The following is an 18,878-nucleotide window of genomic DNA, read 5'->3' as shown; positions in this document are numbered from 1 at the left end:
TTTTCTCCTCCTCCAATGTAGTTTTTTCTTAAGATTTCAGATTTTTTTATGCAAATTGGCAGCTTCTCTCAGGTTTGTAGAAAAATCCCTTGTCTGTGCTTGGCCCCATTGTGTGGATATTTGTGACCCACATTCTGGGCCCCAGGTCAGAATTAGCTATAAAAATATAAAGTGAGGCTTTGTGTTTTGCAAGAGAGTACTAGAAATAAATGTTTCATGGTTTATCACTGCTCTTTCAGGTCTCTTTCCATTCATACTGTTAATAGGAACTTGCAGAGTGAATGGACTTCTGTAGCACAAGAATTTTAACATTCCCGTTGATGCCGTTATATGATTCTACAGTTTCATGGTTACAGAAGCAGTGTACCTGATTGCTTTCCTGCTTCTCCCTCCCCGCTCCCATTTAAATTCAGTGAAAATAAGAGCTGGGAAAGGAATCTTCAGAAAGCAGCTACTGTCCTCTAAATGAACATGAAACAAAATGGAAATGGAGAAAAAAAATCAAAGGGAATGAGAATTATTCATGGAATAGTGAGCACAGGCCCATTTTGCTACATAAAATTTTAACCAATGTTAAAGCAAAATGTTCTTGCTAACAGAACTTATTTATTTGACATTTTCCAAATGAAACTTTTTTTTCAGTTTCTTAACATTTTATTTCTTCTAATTAAATTATATGAGATCAAAACTTTAAATCTGTTTCTGCTTCTGAATTTTACCAGCTGTGAATATTTTTTTTCCATTTGTGTTTCCCACCCAGACCAAAGATAATTAGGGCTCAAATACATGATATGCCCAACACATATTAGGTTAAAGCTGTGCAACCAGACCTGCAGTCAGATGTTCATCAGGGAAACTCGCTGTAAACAGTGTTTGTTCTATAAGTACTGCAGGAAAGGACTAGGAGCTTACAGTTGTTGCCCCCCACCCCATTATCAACTGTGGATGGTGGTGGTGGTGAATTCCCCCCCCCCTTTCTCTGTCTCCAGGCTGCCCTAGTGAAGGGTACATAGAGCCTGAGAAAAGGGTCCCCCACCCGTTTCCAGTGGTGAAAATGGGGTGTGAGGAAATATAGAAGTTCTTTCTCTTCCCTTGCAGTGCCAAGCAAATGTGTGCTGTTTACTGTGAGTTCCATAAATGTATATCTGACAGCAAGTCTACTTGTACACATGTCTCTTGTACCATGTATTTGAGCCCTTAATCATGTTTTTCTCCATTGAAAGTGGGACATAAATTTGTTACAATGTACTTGTGCTGTTGATTTCAGTGGCACTGATTTAAATTTCTTAGGATCAAGATCCTTGTTTCTAAATCAGATAAATCTACAATATACCAGAAATGTGCCCCCTTTGCTTTTAAAAGTATAATTTACATTAATCTGTGAGAAGACATCTTGATTCATGATTGTATATTTTAATCTATTAAATCTGTTTTCATGGACTTGATGTATTATCAATTGCTTGTTTGCAAGTGCTCCAATATTTCTTGTCTCAGCAGTGCATGAATTGCAAGCTTTTTGCCTGGATATGAAAATTGGTTCTTTTTTCAGTGGAGATTGGGGGGGGGAGTTTTTGAGAGTTATGAAGAACTATTAATATAATGCATTCTTTTTGTTTTTTTGTTTTTCAGTCAGTTTGCTCACAAGAAAATCTTTTTGTGGATAACAGGTATATGTATATGAACTCACTGAATATTTTTATATAATGCTCAATATCCATAAATTGTGTTACAGGTGGGGGGGGATCAGTTAATTTCTAATAGTCTTTAAAGTGTGAATGTCAGAACAAAAATGAATACTCTGAGGTATATAAAGACAAATTCATAAGATTGCATGACATTGCACGGATGTTTAAGGTTTAAAAAAACAGATTATGAAAGACAGTGGGGCTATATCCAACGGGTAGGTTCACAGAAGAAGTCTTCCTTTCACAGAAAGGCCCTTTCTGTGAACAGAAGAGCACTTTTGGAAAAATCTTGTAGAATACTAAATAAGAAAAAAGGAGCCCCATGGCGCAGAGTGGTAAGCTGCAGTACTGCAGTCCAAGCTCTGCTCACGACCTGAGTTTGATCGTGGTGGAAGCCGGGCTCAGATAGCTGGCTCAAGGTTGATTCAGCCTTCCATCCTTCCGAGGTCAGTAAAATGAGTACCCAGTTTCCTGGGGGTAAAGTGTAGATGTCTGGGGAAGGCAACGGCAAACCACCCTGTAAAAATCTGCCAAGAAAATGTCATGATGCGACGTCCCCCATGGGTCAGTAATGACTCGGTGCTTGCTCAGTGCTTACCTTTTTACCTACTAAATAAGATAGTTTCAGATTATTAATTTCTTTGGCATTTCATTAGATATGATACTTCTGATTATTATTAATGTGGGATAATGTTTTGGTTGTTATTGAATATCCAAAACTGACCAAAACATTTTAATACCAGAGGTGGACATTCCAAAATGTCCTTCCCCTTTTTATAGTAATTAAAATGGAGCACAAGTAATTCAGCCATGCAAGCCCTGCTGAAGTGAAGTGAGCCAAACTTTGGGCCCAGGGAGTCAGATTGGTTTCTTTTCCACTGGGGTGGAATAAAATTTTAAGAGCTCTTATGATAAGACCACCTTTGTGCCTCTCTTGAATTTTAGAGACCCTGAACAACAGTGCTGTTTTGTTTCAGATATATGGATGCTCATGTTTTTGTAGAAAATGAAATTATTCTTGCTATAATTTTATTACTAAAAAAATGGGTGTTTTAATGTTAATAGAACTCACTCTTGTGTTACATTATTAGATGATGCTGTTCCATAAATGTTTTATAGCAAACATCTTGCTACTAATGCAAAAATAATTTATTTCACGATTATGTAAAAATAAAAAGGCCACAGACCATCACCCCTTACTCGCAAATCAATATTTAAGAATGGTTATGGATGCAAAATCATCTTTATGGCCACTGCAATTAAGATGATATGTGTTTTTAATGAATTCTGATTAATAAAAGGAAAAAATGTTGTGAATATATGTTGTAACAGCTAAAGTATTATTTGCAAGGGGGAAAATAGGAGTTTTTTAGTTATTGCTTTTTAAATTTTCAATAGGCTCTTGGAGGACAGCATATGCAATGAAACTCTTAAGAAGAGACAACTCTTCAGGTGTGTACAATATGCATTCTTAAAGATACATTTACAATCTTGTTGTGCATAGATGGTTATCCTGAGTCCAAATTCTCAAAATTGGATTACAGATATGTGTGTGAGAGAGGCCTAACATACAATGAAAAATCACAGTAAACTTCAGATGATTTAATCAACTTCCTTTCCCCCTCATATCAAATATCTAGAATCTAGCAGGGCTTCCAGAATAGGCTTCCAGAAGTGTTCATATTGGGATAAGTCTCCAATAGGGAAGAGTTCAACAGCTGCGGAACACGGTGAACTCAATTCACTTGTACTGATGTAGTACACAGATAATATATGTGAGTGTATTTAGGAGTGGTGACTGATCTGTAAGATCATGAAAATGTGGCATTAATGATATTTATACAGAAATAGAAAATCAGAACTGTTTACCATGTTGGTGCAAAAAATTTCAACTTATTTTCCCGAAACTTTTAAATATGTCTGTGACATCAGAAAATCAGCCCTGAATTTGTACTGTTCCTCCAATCTTTTATTTTTAATGTTTATAGTAATGTTTTTCCAAAAAAATGTTCAGAGCAAACAATAAAATATAAACAGAATGTCAAACCATATAATAACATCTCTTTCAATTTACCCTTGATATTGTAGACAGAAAGTACAGATGATAGTGGAGAAGGAATTGCTCACAAGTGCACATATGTACAGACAAAGCTCATGACAGCCATGGAAATCCCCTATTACTGTTATGTTAGAGATAGTTCTGCTCACCAAGTAGGGTTTTATATCAGGGGCTGTGTAAAGTACTCTGGTGGCGACTCTGTGCGTAAGGGCTTCACTTTTGTAGATAGTGTAGAAGAATCTCTGAATCACAATTTCTGCACTCAAGAGGAATAACACAAAAAACCCCACCTCCTGTTAGTCTTCTTTGTGTATCTAAATACAAATATGCCTATGCAGTATTTTTCCATTCTTACTTTTTTTTGTCAAATGTGCTTAGGTTTGAGCTTCAATATCTTCATTAAACTTTTTTAAAGAAGCCTTTATACACTCATATAAAGTTGTACTGAGAATATTCTAAGCAGAATAGCAGTATATTCTTGGTATATATGAAATTCCGTCTCTTCTTGTATGGCTCAAGATGAAAACTGAAAAATAGGAAACACTTCTAAAAAGATGGTGGTTGTGGGTTTTCCGGGCTGTATTGCCGTGGGCTTGGCATTGTAGTTCCTGACGTTTCGCCAGCAGCTGTGGCTGGCATCTTCAGAGGTGTAGCACCAAAAGACAGAGATCTCTCAGTGTCACACTGAGACACTGAGAGATCTCCGTCTTTTGGTGCTACACCTCTGAAGATGCCAGCCACAGCTGCTGGCGAAACATCAGGAACTACAATGCCAAGACCACGGCAATATAGCCTGGAAAACCCACAACAACCATCGTTCTCCGGCCGTGAAAGCCTTCGACAATACTTCTAAAAAGCCTTAGCTATATGCTTTTAAGTGTAGTATTTTACCAGGTATGACTATCACAAGGATGTGAGGTTTTGTTCTTTAATATGTAAGGAAGGTTTGAACAATACCTTAGGAAAGTACATGTTCCCTATTTGTATAAGAAATCATTTATATAAAGCACAGTTTGTTGCAATTTATATTCACATAGTTGCTACAGTGATAGATTTCCTGTTCAGAAACAGAACCGCTATGTTGAGGAGCTCAGAATGATAATAGACAGGCACTTGAGTGCCAGTATTATTGGCACAAGTGTTACACTCAGAAGACACAAGTATGAACAGACCGACAGACAGACAGACAGACAGACAGACAGATTCTTTATTACAGCACTTAGCCAATACATTTATCATAAAAAGTAAAATACATATTTTACGACCATTAAAACATGGAACATACGAATATGTACGATTTAAAACATATCTTTAAAAATTTATAAAAACCAGAAATTCAGCATAGTTCTAGACAAGCAGCCGGAGTGGAGGCCTACACTCTAATGGACTTTAACAACCAGGGCACAAAATTTCGCTATCTGGTGTAATGTTGTAAAATCTGAGTTTGACAGCAGTTTCTCTAATTTGTTATGAACAGACAGAATTCAATATTGTATTGAGCAAATTATGCCTTAAGGAAGTTGGCAAGCAGGTAATACTGTGTGCAAACTGGATAAATAGGCAGGTAAGAGGGCAAGAGCAGAAGGCAACACACTGTCTAAGGCAACACCTTCCTACAAAGGAAGGATAATTACAGAAGAGTAGAATTAACATGTTTTAAAATTACAGTGAAAAATCTTAAATGATAAGAGGCTGAAGAGACACCCAATGAAAGTGTCTGTTGAAAAATATGGAATGATCAAAATGATGTGTTATAGGTTGGTTCCCCATACTCCAATCTGAAATACAACAGGTGCTAATGAATAATGAATTATTTCTCAAACTTAGGTTAGATCCTTGAAGCCTTTCTTGGTTAAAAATATAAGAATATCTCAAATGAAAGGCGACAAACTTGTAATTCATGGTTCAATAGCGAATGCATTTTAAAAAGAACAAGTAGCTTAAGTGTACTCATAGAATGTATAAGCAAGCGCCAAATATCCATTTACCAAAACCTTTTTTTGAACTTTGTAATAATTATAAACAACTTAGGAGGAAAAAGATTGCTTCAAAAAAGGAATCGCAGCAGGAACATGCCTTGGCATTGACTCGGAAGGATATGTCAAAGTTTTGGCACTTCTTTGAAAATGTGGATGGAAGAGTTCATTGAGATTTAGACTCTTATATATCTAAAGATAGCTGGGAAGAACACTTTCCCCAGTCATTCGATAATCTTGAACAAAGGATCGATACAGCTGAAACCATCACAACAAGCCCATCAAGCTTATCACCTGTTTGACCTTCTGTGACTTCTTGTGAAATAAAATCCTTAATAGCCATAAGTAAGGATAATAAGACTCCTGGGGAAAATTTTATCCCCTCTGACATTCTTAGAGCATTTCAGGGCTGGTGGGCACCAGTTCTAGGCAATTTGTTCACTCATATAGATAGAACTGGTAAGTTCCCCCAAGAGTGGTATTCTTCCATCGTTGTACCTATCTACAAGAAAGGAGAACAAAAAGATCCATCCAGTTACAGACCAATGTGTCTACTATATGTCATAGGTAAACTTTATGCAAGGGTCCTCTTGTTGAAGTTAGAAGGTTAGGTGTTTGAAAATGATTTGCTGGTCCCAGAACAAATTGGTCAGGTCATTCAACTTTAGACCACTGCTTCTTATTAGAGCATTTTCTTTATAAATACATGAATGGGTTATCTAGGCAATTGTGTGTTGCATTCTTTACTTTACTTTAATGATACTGCTCATACAGCCTATTCAGCTCTGAGCAGTGCCACACTCTGTGCTGCATTCATCGATCTTAAAGCTGCTTTTGACTCTAACCCAAGGCACTGCCTATGGGATAAATTAAGTAAATTAAATATTGATAGAAAGTTATTGGATCAAATTAAAGTTCTTTGTGCTAATACCTCTCTTAACATTAGACTAGGTATTTATGGTCAATTGTCCAACCCAGTTGCAACTTAAAAAGGTGTGTGCCAGGGTTGTATTTTGGTTCCTTTGCTTTTCAACCTGTATATAAACGATATGGTTGAATATTTGTCAGGAGCACAATTTTTTCCATTTAGGCTTGGAGGGAAGACCATCTCAATACTTCTTTATGCTGATGATACATTACTTACATCTCATACACAAGTTGGCCTCAGAAGGCTTTAAAAACAGTTTAGTTTTTATTGTAAAAATAATTTACTAAACATTAACTATGATAAAACAAAGATTATAGTTTTCAGTAAAAAAGACCCACCCTCATAAGTGGATAATGGATGGGAATTCATTAGAGCAAGGGACCACTTTTAAATATCTTGGGGTAGTCTTTTATAAGTCTGGTTCTTGGTCAGCACATATTTAACGTGCAAAAAGAAATTTTGAAAAGGTTGTGTTTGGCATTAGGTTTTACAGAACAAAGGGAGGCTGCTTGATGCTCCCAGTACTAGAAACCTATAGAACAAAAGCATTACCATAGATACGATATGGAGCCCCAATTTGGGGGATTGACAATTTATGATCATTAGAAGTTGTTCAAAATAAATTTGCTCACATGTTATTAGCAGTTCCCAGCTCAACACCAGCACTTATAGTTAGATCTGAGCTGGCTTTGCTTCCAATATTGTCCTCAGTCCATAAAGCTGCTGTTAACTTTTGGTTGAAAATTCTGTTTGGTCCAAGTTCAGATTTCTTAACTTTGGCTTATGAGGAAGTGAAAGCTAACCCATGGCAAAGTGCTATACTAAATCTGGTAGCCAAACTTGAATTTTCAGAAGATTATGTAAGGAGGGCTGACTTTTTGCAGCAAAACAATTAATAAAGCAGAGACTGTTGGATATAAGTGTTAAGGTGGATGTTACATTATTGGGTACTCAGAGAACAGCATCTCTCTATAGGCAGCTTGCATTCTCCCCTTTAATCCTGCCAACTTATTTTACTAATCTATTAAATTTCAAGCACAGGGAAACATTCACCAAAGCACATTTGGATATTTTATAACTGGCAATATTAAGAGGTCATTATACTGGGACCCCATATCACGAATGAGTCTGCCCCTGTGACCAGAAATCTATTGAGGATCTAGCCCACGTGGTTTTCTGGTGCCCGAGATTTGTAATAGAAAGTGAATGATACCTTGGGAATATTTTATCGTGATATCCAGGAAGATCAGACCAGAGCAGACTTATAATATTGCTTGCTGATAAAAATAAATGGGGAACAACACAAATGGCAAAGTTTATCACTTGAGTGATAAAGACTCTGTAAAAACCATCTATTGCTAGCACAGTTGATGGATAAATCATAAGTATGATGTTCGATTGGATGTGTTAATACAGGAACAGTAAGTTGCCTCTAATGTTCTATTTTATTGCTATGGTTTTAATTTTTATGTATTTTAATTGTAAACAGACATTTTAAGGGTTTCAGTTGGTATTGAGATTGTTTATATTGCAGTTTTTTTTCCTGGTGTTGTTTGCTAAGGGTATGAGCGAATGCAGAATGTTGATGATGTGCTAGAAGTATTTCATCATTGTGGCTTCTATGCAGTCCCACATGGGATTTGTGCATGTGCAGGCCAGACACGGACATTCCAATGCTCCTTGATGCCTGCTCGGCCTTTTCCCACACTTCTCCAACTAGGTGCAGCTATAAAAGGCCAGGCGATCAGCTCCCTCCCTCAGTTCTGCTTTCGCCACCGCTTAAGGAGGACATTTCTGGAGCTCCCTCTTCAGATCCAGCTTCAGATGTGAGTGTTGGCCTTTGGCTCCATAGAGTTGAAGGCCCTCTTTAACAAATATGTCCACTGTGGAACCAAAGTAGTCCAGTCTGATGGCCATGACAAATGCGTCCTGTGCTTGGGCAAGGCACGTGACCCTTTATGGTGCTTCATCTGTAAACAATTTACACCAAAAGCTCACTTTGAAAGGGCTCTGCTCCATCAGAACCAATGGCCTCCATCAAGAATCCACAGTACCCCAAATGAGGTTCCTCTATTTTCCTTGCCCGAGATCAGTTCCGAGGCTAAAGTTCTATTGCAGAGCCGATCCAAACTGCCTATGAAAAAAGCCAAAACAAAGTCAAAGCATCTGCAGCCTTCATTTGCAGAAGCCCACAATGTACCTGACAAAAGGAATAAAACCTCTTCCTCCCATTGGAACCAGCTCTGGTTCCTAATACACCAGCGCCTACTCCGAGAAGAAGGCTGATCTATTGGAAGGTGAAATCCCTGAACTTGTTGGGACATTGAAGGCTGTCTCCCCCCCACCTCCATCCCCATGCTGTGCTTTGAGTCCCCATATCAGTCAAGCCATAGTAGCTGAGACCAGTAACCAACTTGAGCTATCACACCCTTGGAGACACCATCACAGTCTCCATTACTCTCCATATAGCTTTCTCTATCACCATTGTTATGCTTACAGCTATTATGAGTCTCCATACTTCTATATTCCCCATCTCTTCTTCCACTCTGGGAACAACCCTTATGGGCCAGGATGTTTGGAACCAAGGCATAGTGTGAAGTTCTCCCTCTGAGGCAGGAGGACATCTTGGGTGTTTCCTTTCGCCCAATCAGGGAGGCAGGAAGTTGAAATTTTCTTCCTCTTCCTGTTGGTGCCTGGAACACCCTGCTCTCCAGTTCTTTCCTGCCTCCAGGGAGAGCAGTCACTTAGACAGATTCTCTGTCTACCTTCCTTTGACTGATCTTACTCTCTTACCCTCAATTCTTCTTAGATCTCTTTCTTTCTTCCTCTCTTCTTAATCTTCCTTTGACTTATTTCTTCAGTGTTCTTTTTCTATTCACTCTCCACTCTCTCCCTTCTGGTCACACCATCGGAGGTCATGGACCCCAGGGACTCAGAAGGGAGCTTTATGGATGCCGAGGAGGAAGCCCCGGCAGCAGTGGTCCCGGCTGATGGAACAGCGACCCTACCCGGTACCGTCCTGCCCCTCGGGCTGGATTGGTCTCCCGGCACCTTTCCGGCCGGCGAGCCGTGTAATCCCCCCAAGAAGCATCGTGGATCGTCGCTGGAGCCAGGACCCATTTCGCGCCATCGCTCGGAGCCCGAAAAAGGCGCCAAACGCAAAGCCGCAGAAAGAGCGGGAAAAGCCGGCGGAGCTCGCGTCTTTTCCCACGCGGCTCAAAAAGACGTGCTTGCCATCCTCCCGCCGGGAGAAATGGCGGAAATAGCTTCTGGACCGGATGCCACCATTCTAGCCGCAGAGGACACCACAGAAGGAGCAGGTAATGTGTCCAACGAAGTTGAACAGTTCCTGCAAGGAAGCATCCGATCCTTCTTAAGGCAAGCAGTATGGGAGGAGGTTGGGAAGGTCTGTCAACCACCTTCCAGGGCTTATAGCGGCCATGCCCTTTCTCCTTCCCCACCCCCCAGTAAGCAGCGTCGGACTGCATCTTCCTGGCCTACTAAGGCGGCCCAGAAGTCGGCCCGGGTCTACCCCAGGGAACTGGAACAGTCGTGGGGGGGGATTTGTCCTCAGAAAGCGAGGACGAGGCTGAAGGGGAATTCCTCTCTGAGGAAGAGGATGAGGACACCCTCATTCCAGAACAGTCCAATAGACTCTTTAAATTAGAGGACTATCAATATCTGCTTTCCAAAACCTTGGCAGCATTAGAACTTCAAGAGTCTGCAAAAGGGGGGGAGGAGGACCCAGACCCAGGCAAGGGATCATCCAGACCCAAGGGAAACAGAGAGTTTTTTCCTAGAGATAGCACCCCTGAAAGAGTCTTCCCCTTCCCGGAATACTTTGAAAGGCAGTTAAGGGCTGAATGGAGGGCCCCAACTTCTTCTAAACAGTACCACAGTTCTGTCAAAAAGCTGTACGCCTTACCTTCTTTTACCAACGAGTTTTTGCAGATTCCCAAGGTTGATGCACCTGTGGCCGCCCTTCAATCCGCTGGCCTACTGATGGAGGATGGTCAAGGATCAGTCAGAGACAACCTGGACAAGAAAGCAGAGACTGCACTCAGAAGGGCGCACGAAGCCTCGACAATGGCAATCAAGGCTGCCTCATCTGCTTCCATCGTCTCCCGAGCAGCAGTGGTCTGGATTCGGAAGCTCACACAGCTGTTACCAGGCAACCGAAGGCGATTAATGGAGGGCGCGAACAGGATCCTGAAAGCAAGCTCCTTCACGGCGGATGCAACCTTGGACGCTCTGACCTTTTCCGCCAGAGCCATACCCTCCACGGCGGCTGCCAGGAGACTTCTATGGCTGAGAGCCTGGCCAGCCGACTTGCACTCGAAATTCATACTTATGGCTTATCCCTTCCAAGGGGACAAGCTCTTTGGCAAGGCTCTAGAAAAGGTACTGGTGGAGACACGCGACAAGAAAAAGGCCCTTCCAAAGACGATCAAGAGAGTGGACCGACGCGTTTACAACTCTCAGTCCTTTCGTTCCCAACATGTGCTACCCAGATACCGACAGGACAATAAAAGATTTTCCTGGAACTCTCCAAAGACGAGTCACAGAAAAAACCCCTTTGGCAACAGATCCTACAAGGCACCTCAGCCAAGGGGTGACCGACAGGGCTTTGAGTCCAAGGCCCAGAAGTCCTGACTCTCAAAGCATACCGGTGGGAGGGAGACTTCAGCACTTTGCCCGGACATGGGAAGAGACCCAAGCAGATGCGTGGGCCATCAAAGTAGTTTCTCAAGGATATGTCATAGAATTCAAATCCATCCCACCGGACCGTTTCCTCAGATCTCCCCTTCGAAAAGATTCAAAGAGAAATCAGATTACGTTCAAAGCTATACAACACCTCTTAGAGATTCAAGCAATAGAACCAGTCAGTCATCAAGAGTCAGGATCAGGGGTCTACTCCATTTTCTTTACAGTCCCCAAAAGGAACGGAGACTGGAGGGCGATCCTGGATCTAAAGTTTGTCAACCGGTTCATTTATCTGAAACACTTCAGGATGGAGACGCTTCGGTCCATTGCGGAGGCTCTTCGCAGCGGGGAATTCCTGACTTCGATAGATCTCACAGAGGCGTATCTAAACATACCTATCCATCCCTCACACAGACGTTTCTTGAGATTCTGCGTCGCCGGTCATCATTTTCAATTCAGAGCCCTTCCCTTCGGCCTGGCCACGGCCCCCAGGGTATTTTCCAAGATCTTAATCAATCCCATCATGCGTCTGCAAGAAGCCGGGATTCATGCACATCCGTATCTGGACGACATCCTCCTGAGAGCAAGATCCAAGAATCAAGCAACCCGGGACACCCAGTTAGCAATTCGGTGCCTTCAGTCGTACGGATTCCTGGTCAACCTGGACAAATGTTCCTTGAACCCATCCCAGTCGATACATCACCTGGGCATGATACTAGACACCAAAAGGGGTCTCATTCTGCTGCCCCAAGAAAAAGCTCTGAAAACCAAAGAGCTGGTCAAGTCGGTGATTCAGGAGCAGTCGACATCCATCTTGAGACTGGCCAAGCTGATGGGCACACTGGTGGCAGCCTGCGAAGCAATATATTGGGGCCGTTTTCACTCCCGGGCCCTGCTCAACTTTCTTCGTCCACATCAACATTTAATCATGACCAAAACAGACTGCCTCATCAAGGTGCCGTGGAAGGTGAAGGAAAGTCTCCGATGGTGGACTGTGACAGCCAACCTGCGGCAAGGCAAGTCATTTCTCCATCCCCAGAGGATTCAGTTGTTCACGGACGCCAGCCTGTCGGGTTGGGGAGCGGCCCTGGACTTCCGTCCGGCTCAAGGGACTTGGTCCGCGGAGGAGTCTCGACTTCCCATCAACATACTGGAAGCCAGAGCGATCCACCTAGCCCTGGCACACTTCTCCGACTCGATCCACGGCAAACACGTCTTGATCAGGACAGACAACGTGTCCGCCAAGTCGTACCTAAACAAACAGGGCGGCTCAAAGTCTTCCAGGTTACACAAAGAGACAGTGAAGATCATTTCGTGGGCAGAGACACACTTAGCATCAATCCAGGCGGAACACATAAAGGGGACAGACAATCTGCAAGCAGATTGGCTGAGCCGACAGACCATCCAACCGGGGGAGTGGTCACTCAAACAGGAAATTTTTCACCTGGTCACGAGCAGGTTCGGTCGACCAGTGATGGACCTATTCGCGACCCACTTGAACTGTCAGACCCCGCGTTTCCTGTCTCGATTTTTTCACCCCCTAGCAGAGGGGATAGACGCCTTGTCATCGCCGTGGCTGGAGGGCCTTCTATATGCCTTCCCTCCACTCCCGGTCCTTCCAAAGTTACTGCGGAAGATAGCAGACTCATCAGTGGAAGTGATCGTGATCGCCCCATGGTGGCCCAGGAGACCTTGGTTTTCGTCCCTTCAATCGCTAGCAATTCTTCCACCCTTCCGACTGCCAGTCACGCCAGACTTGCTTCACCAGGGTCCGATTCTACACCCCGACCCGGACTGGATGCGTCTGACTGCCTGGAAATTGAGAGGCTCTCTCTCTCCAAGCTAGGATATTCGTCACAGGTAGTTAAGACTATGCTTTCTTCTAGAAAGAAATCTACAGCGAGGATTTATAATACCTCATGGAAAGCCTTTGTTCGCTGGGCCAGAAGGAAAAAGGTCGATCATCTGCATCCACACCTGAATGATATTCTGAACTTCCTACAAGATGGGCTGGATGCAGGGTTGAAACCAGCCACGTTACGCAGACAAGTAGCGGCCTTGTCTTCAATACTCTTCTTTCCTGATGGACTTAGTATCTCTAAACATCCACATATTCGACGATTTTTGCGAGGGGCTACCCTCTTGAGTCCTCCAACGGTGCACCGCTTCCCCACGTGGAGACTACACGTAGTTCTATCAGCGCTGACTAGGAAACCCTTTGAGCCCTTGAGAGAGGTCGCCTTGAAATGGCTAAAGCTAAAGACTATTTTCCTAGTAGCCATTACATCAGCGAGACGGATTTCTGAACTAGGGGCCCTCTCTGTCAAGCCGGGACTTTGTGACTTTCATATGGATAAAGTAGTTCTGCGTACAGATCCTACCTTCCTCCCGAAAGCTGTCTCCTCATTTCACAGGTCACAGGAGCTGAACTTGCCTTCCTTCTGTCCCAAGCCAACACACCCCAGGGAGAAGGAGTGGCACACATTGGATATACGCAGAGCCCTCAAGATCTACCTGATCAGAACCGAATCATTTAGGAGGTCAGATTCTTTATTTGTCAACACGTGCCCACCAAATATGGGCAAGAAAATGTCAAACGCTACGATAGGTAGGAACATTCGTCTGTGTATTGCAGAGGCCTACCAAGCTTGCGGCAGAGACTTACCTCAGGGCATCACCGCTCACTCAGTCAGAAGTGCAGCGACTAACGCAGCTCTCCACAACAACACCTCCGTGGAAGAAATCTGCAGAGCCGCAACTTGGTCGAACATCTCTACCTTTATTAGACATTACAAGTTGAACCTTTATGATTCCGCTGACGCTGCCTTCGGAAGAAGAGTTTTACAACATGTCATGCAAGACGAGGACCTTGCCCCACCCGTTAGAGAGTAACTGCTTTGGGAGCACCCAAGATGTCCTCCTGCCTCAGAGGGAGAACGGACCTTTGGACACTTACCGTGAAGGGTCCTTCTCCTCTGGGGACAGGAGGACATCTTGCCCTCCCTAGGTCTCTCGTCATTGCTGATCTGTTCCCCTTTTCTCTTCTCTGGTTTTTTGCTTCGTTCCCACTGATTTCATTGTTCAATGTTATCTTGTGGTTGTGTATGTTATTCATACCTGTTCGTTTTTTCTTCTAAGCTCTTAATGTTTGTGTTCCCTCTCAGTAGGGTCTTCTAGTGCTAGTTCGTTGAGGTTTTTAACTTTCTTCTACTGCTGTTTGGAGTCACCCGAACTGGAGAGCAGGGTGTTCCAGGCACCAACAGGAAGAGGAAGAAAATTTCAACTTCCTGCCTCCCTGATTGGGCGAAAGGAAACACCCAAGATGTCCTCCTGTCCCCAGAGGAGAAGGACCCTTCACGGTAAGTGTCCAAAGGTCCGATTCCATCGACTGCCTCCTGAAACAGTTGCCATATGTGGTACTCTCTTAGATCCAGCAACCTCTTAGGTGAGAAATCTGGCATTGCCTCCAGTCTAACAACCGAACCATCTCCTGATGACATTGTCATGGAAGAGTCTGCAGTGTCACCCAGTGAGGGCCTTCACACGTATTCAGAAAAGGTGGTCAGAATGGCAAGATCACTGGAGACTGAAATGAGCTGTTCTGCTTCAGCCTCCTCAGATCCAGTGTTTAAAGTCCTCCATTCTGAGACTGTGGTGTTTCCTATAATGCAGGGTATGCTTGATGCCACCAAAGACATTTAGACCAGACCTGCAGCCACACCTGCAACATCCAGTAAACTTGATACTATGTATAAGACTCGTCCAGAGGGCTTACACAAATTTTCAGGTCATTCAGCTCCCCTGGACAAGGAGGGATGGAAATTAGATATCTCGAGCTGTAAAGTGTCTGCCTTGATCTTCTGAACTAGGAACTATGAAGCCATTATGGCTAGGTTCAGGTCATTCAGCTCCCCTGGACAAGGAGAGATGGAAATTAGATATCTCGAGCTGTAAAGTGTCTGCCTTGATCTTCTGAACTAGGAACTATGAAGCCATTATGGCTAGGTTCAGGTCATTCAGCTCCCCTGGACAAGGAGAGATGGAAATTAGATATCTCGAGCTGTAAAGTGTCTGCCTTGATCTTCTGAACTAGGAACTATGAAGCCAGTATGGCTAGGTTCAGGTCATTCAGCTCCCCTGGACAAGGAGAGATGGAAATTAGATATCTCGAGCTGTAAAGTGTCTGCCTTGATCTTCTGAACTAGGAACTATGAAGCCAGTATGGCTAGGTTCAGGTCATTCAGCTCCCCTGGACAAGGAGAGATGGAAATTAAATATCTCGAGCTGTAAAGTGTCTGCCTTGATCTTTTGAACTAGGAACTATGAAGCCATTATGGCTAGCTATCAGCTTTTCCTCTGGGAAAATATACGAGCTTACCTAGACCTCATCCTGAAGGTAAAGAAAAGGTTGGCCAGGGTCTTGTAAGGGGATGCTTTGCAGCTCTGTAAAGAACAGATTGATATGGCAAGGCACATTGCTAACTGTACTGCTAGAGCCATAGTCATCAGGTGCTATTTGTGGTTTAGGACTAATGCTCTGTCCCCGCATCATAAGATGAAGACCTTTCATTTCTCCCACCACTGATTAAATCCTAAAAAATATCAAGGATGACAGAGTTACTGCCAGATTCTTGGGAATAACTCCTCATTATCCTAATCTGATGAGAAGCAGGCCTTCTCCTCGGCCTTATACTTCTTATAATAGATATTCTACATACAGCTCCCAACAGCTTTGTTACTCTTCTAGAAGTGCTGCTGACCCACTTTCCTCCTCTTCTTCCCATTCTTGCAGGAGTCATTTCAGGAATAAGTCTAAGGATGTTTCTTGTTCTCCAAAAGACCATTCAGGTCCCTTCAAACAGGGTTTTTGACAATCTGCTTCCTCTACTCTTGGGCAACCTGTTGTCCAGTATCCAGGCCTGAGAGCTGGTCCCTTGAGAAACATAGGACCTTTCAGTCATAAGTCAGGGATACTGTCTAGAGTTCAAGACAGCCAACTTCCCTCCAAGCATTTTAGCCTTCACCACCCACCTCTGCTCCAAATAGGGGTGTGTGCACACACACACACACACACACAATTTAAAAAACCAGAGTAATCCAGGTCCAGGCATTAAAAAAAACTTCTGGGATTCTTTAATTTACCAGATTATCTGATCTGGGTTATAGAATCCCAGATGTAACTGGATATTTATTCCCTATCGGGGTGGGGAGGTACTGGGGGGAATTTTAAAGCAATCTCCACCAAATTTGCAGGGAACTTCCTCCTGACTGTCTGCTAAAGACCCCTCAAATTTCAGGAGAACTAGACTCCAAGGTAGGCCCCTGAGCAAGCTGCACCCAGCCACTCTCCAGTGTATCTTTACAGAGAAAACATTTCCAAGGATTTAAAACTTCGTGGTCCTCCCTTCCCCACTGGGATTCTCTGGTTAGACATTACCCCCTTACATGCTTATTGTCAAACCAGAGGATCCCATTGAGAATCCCTTTACTGAAGCAAGGGAGGGGGGCGAGGCTTGCCGAGCCGCAGAGTTTAAAAGGTGGCCAGCAGCAGCTATGGCATCTTAAAAGAGCTCTTTTGGAGCTACAGTAGAAGGAGGAACAGAAAGTAATAGAAATTGACTCTGCCTGCTGCCTCCTCCCCCACCCTGCCAGCCCTGTGCCGCTCTCCTGCAGCAGCATGGAGCTTGGCTTTCTTTACGCCACTGTCCTCTCACTGTCACGGTGGCTGCCTGCAATGGCTGCCTACAGCCAGATAGTCTAGCTAAGTGAGTCCAGGTGCCTGGATCCAATCTGGGGTTCAGGCGTGCGATCCGACTTAACTGGATGAAGCCGTATCAGCATAAATCTAGCTTTTAAGATGGTTGCCAAACCCGGATAGCCCACCTCTAGGGAGAAAATCTTCTCTGGGAGATGTGTTCCAGATTCCTTGGAAAGATGCTCTTTTCTATGCCTTCTCATTCCTTCCCCTTCTCTCTCACACTGTCAGCAAAATCCTCACAAATCAAACTTCAGCAGTTGTAGTGGATCCTTATTGGTCATGCCAAGTCTGGTTCTCTACCCAAGATGGGTTAGCCCAGGGCAGGATTTACCTTTTCCTTTAACCTCAAATCTCTTCCACAAAGGAGCCATTCTACATCATAGTCTCTCTGCCCCCAAGCTGACAGCCTTGTTCATCATTATGTCAGCAAGAAGGGTGAGTGAATTGCAGGTCCTTAGATCAGACCTCTTTTTTTGAAGATCTATTCTGATAAGGTCATACTTTGTCTAACCCTCACCTTTTCCAAGGTGGCATCTGCCTTCACTTCAATCAAGACGTTATTCTCCTGGTAGTTTTTCCATCTCCTCAGGATGACAGGGAGAGGCTCCTTCACACATTGAACATTAAGCGTGCCCTATCATTCAGCTTAGATAGGTTTGCTGCAATTCACAAAGACCCTAATCTCTTTGTAGCCTTCACTGGACCCATAAAAGGACAAAAGATTTCTCCCCAGACCATTTCCAAGTGGATCGTTTAGCTCATTTGGACCAGCTGTGCCCAATCTGGTCACCCATGTCTTCTGCAGCATTATGCCTACTCCATGCACATACAGGCAAAATCTTCTGTGATCAGACAAGAAATTCTGCTTGCTGTTATCTGTAAGGTGGCCACCTGGTCTACTCCTTAGATTTGATTTGCTTGAAGAGCTACACACCCTTCTCCAGGGTAAGTTTGCTCACTACCATGTGAGACTGCACAGAAGCCACGATGACAAAAACAAGGTTGCACTTGCCTGTAACTGTTGTTCATCGAGTGGTCTTCTTTGCAGGCACACATCCCTCCCCCCCTCTGTCCCTGCCATGAACTCTTCCTTTTCTTCTTCTTCAGTTGTGGTCAGTTAACTGAGGGAGGGAGCCCCTTGCCTGACCTTTTATAACCGTGCCTAGATGGGAAAACTCAGGAAGAGGCCGTCTTGTGCTTTGGAACATCTGCAGCTGGCCTGTGCCTGCACAGAAGACCACTTGACAAACAACCTCCTGTGTGTGCTCACACAAGAGACCACTTGACAAACAACCATTACAGGTAAGTGCAACCTTCTTGAAAGGAGCAGACTGATCCAAAATATATAATTGACAGTTTCCATGTAGGCCTGAGTAACAGTGTTTGACAGTCAAGAATTTAGAGATGCTAGAGATATCAAATGTTAGAGATACTAAGTAGCAACATGTAAAATTTAACTATAGAAATAGAACTTTATTTCTATTTATTTTATTTATTTTTAATTTACTTCATTTGTACCTTTTCTTTCTCCCCAATGGGGACTGAAACTGGCTTACATTATTCTTCTTTCCTCCATTTTATTCTCACAACAACCTTGTGAGGTAGGTTAGGCTGATGTGTGTGACTGGCCCAGGAGCCCCCAGCAAGCTTCCATAGCAGAGTGGGGACTGGAACCTGGGTCTCCTAGATCCTAATCCAATACTCTAACCACTGCACTACACTGGCTCTCACCCTCCCCAACATTATTTTAACTATACGTGGACAAATA

At 43.4% G+C, this 18,878-nt stretch overlaps 1 protein-coding gene across 6 annotated transcripts in view; it reads left to right on the top strand.

The window, feature by feature from the left end:
- ARPP21 (cAMP regulated phosphoprotein 21) overlaps positions 1-18,878 on the top strand; it is a 226,260-nt gene that overhangs the window by 119,826 nt on the left and 87,556 nt on the right. For all 6 annotated transcript variants that reach the window (XM_054991305.1, XM_054991306.1, XM_054991302.1 and 3 more), the window contains 2 exons: positions 1,630-1,667; positions 3,084-3,137. In XM_054991305.1, coding sequence (XP_054847280.1) covers positions 1,630-1,667; positions 3,084-3,137 — 92 coding nt within the window. The remainder of the gene's footprint in view (positions 1-1,629; positions 1,668-3,083; positions 3,138-18,878) is intronic.

Source organism: Eublepharis macularius, chromosome 11 (genome assembly GCF_028583425.1).
Source record: "Eublepharis macularius isolate TG4126 chromosome 11, MPM_Emac_v1.0, whole genome shotgun sequence".
NCBI classification, from domain to species: Eukaryota; Metazoa; Chordata; class Lepidosauria; order Squamata; family Eublepharidae; genus Eublepharis; species Eublepharis macularius.
This window is presented reverse-complemented; position numbering and strand designations above follow the sequence as displayed.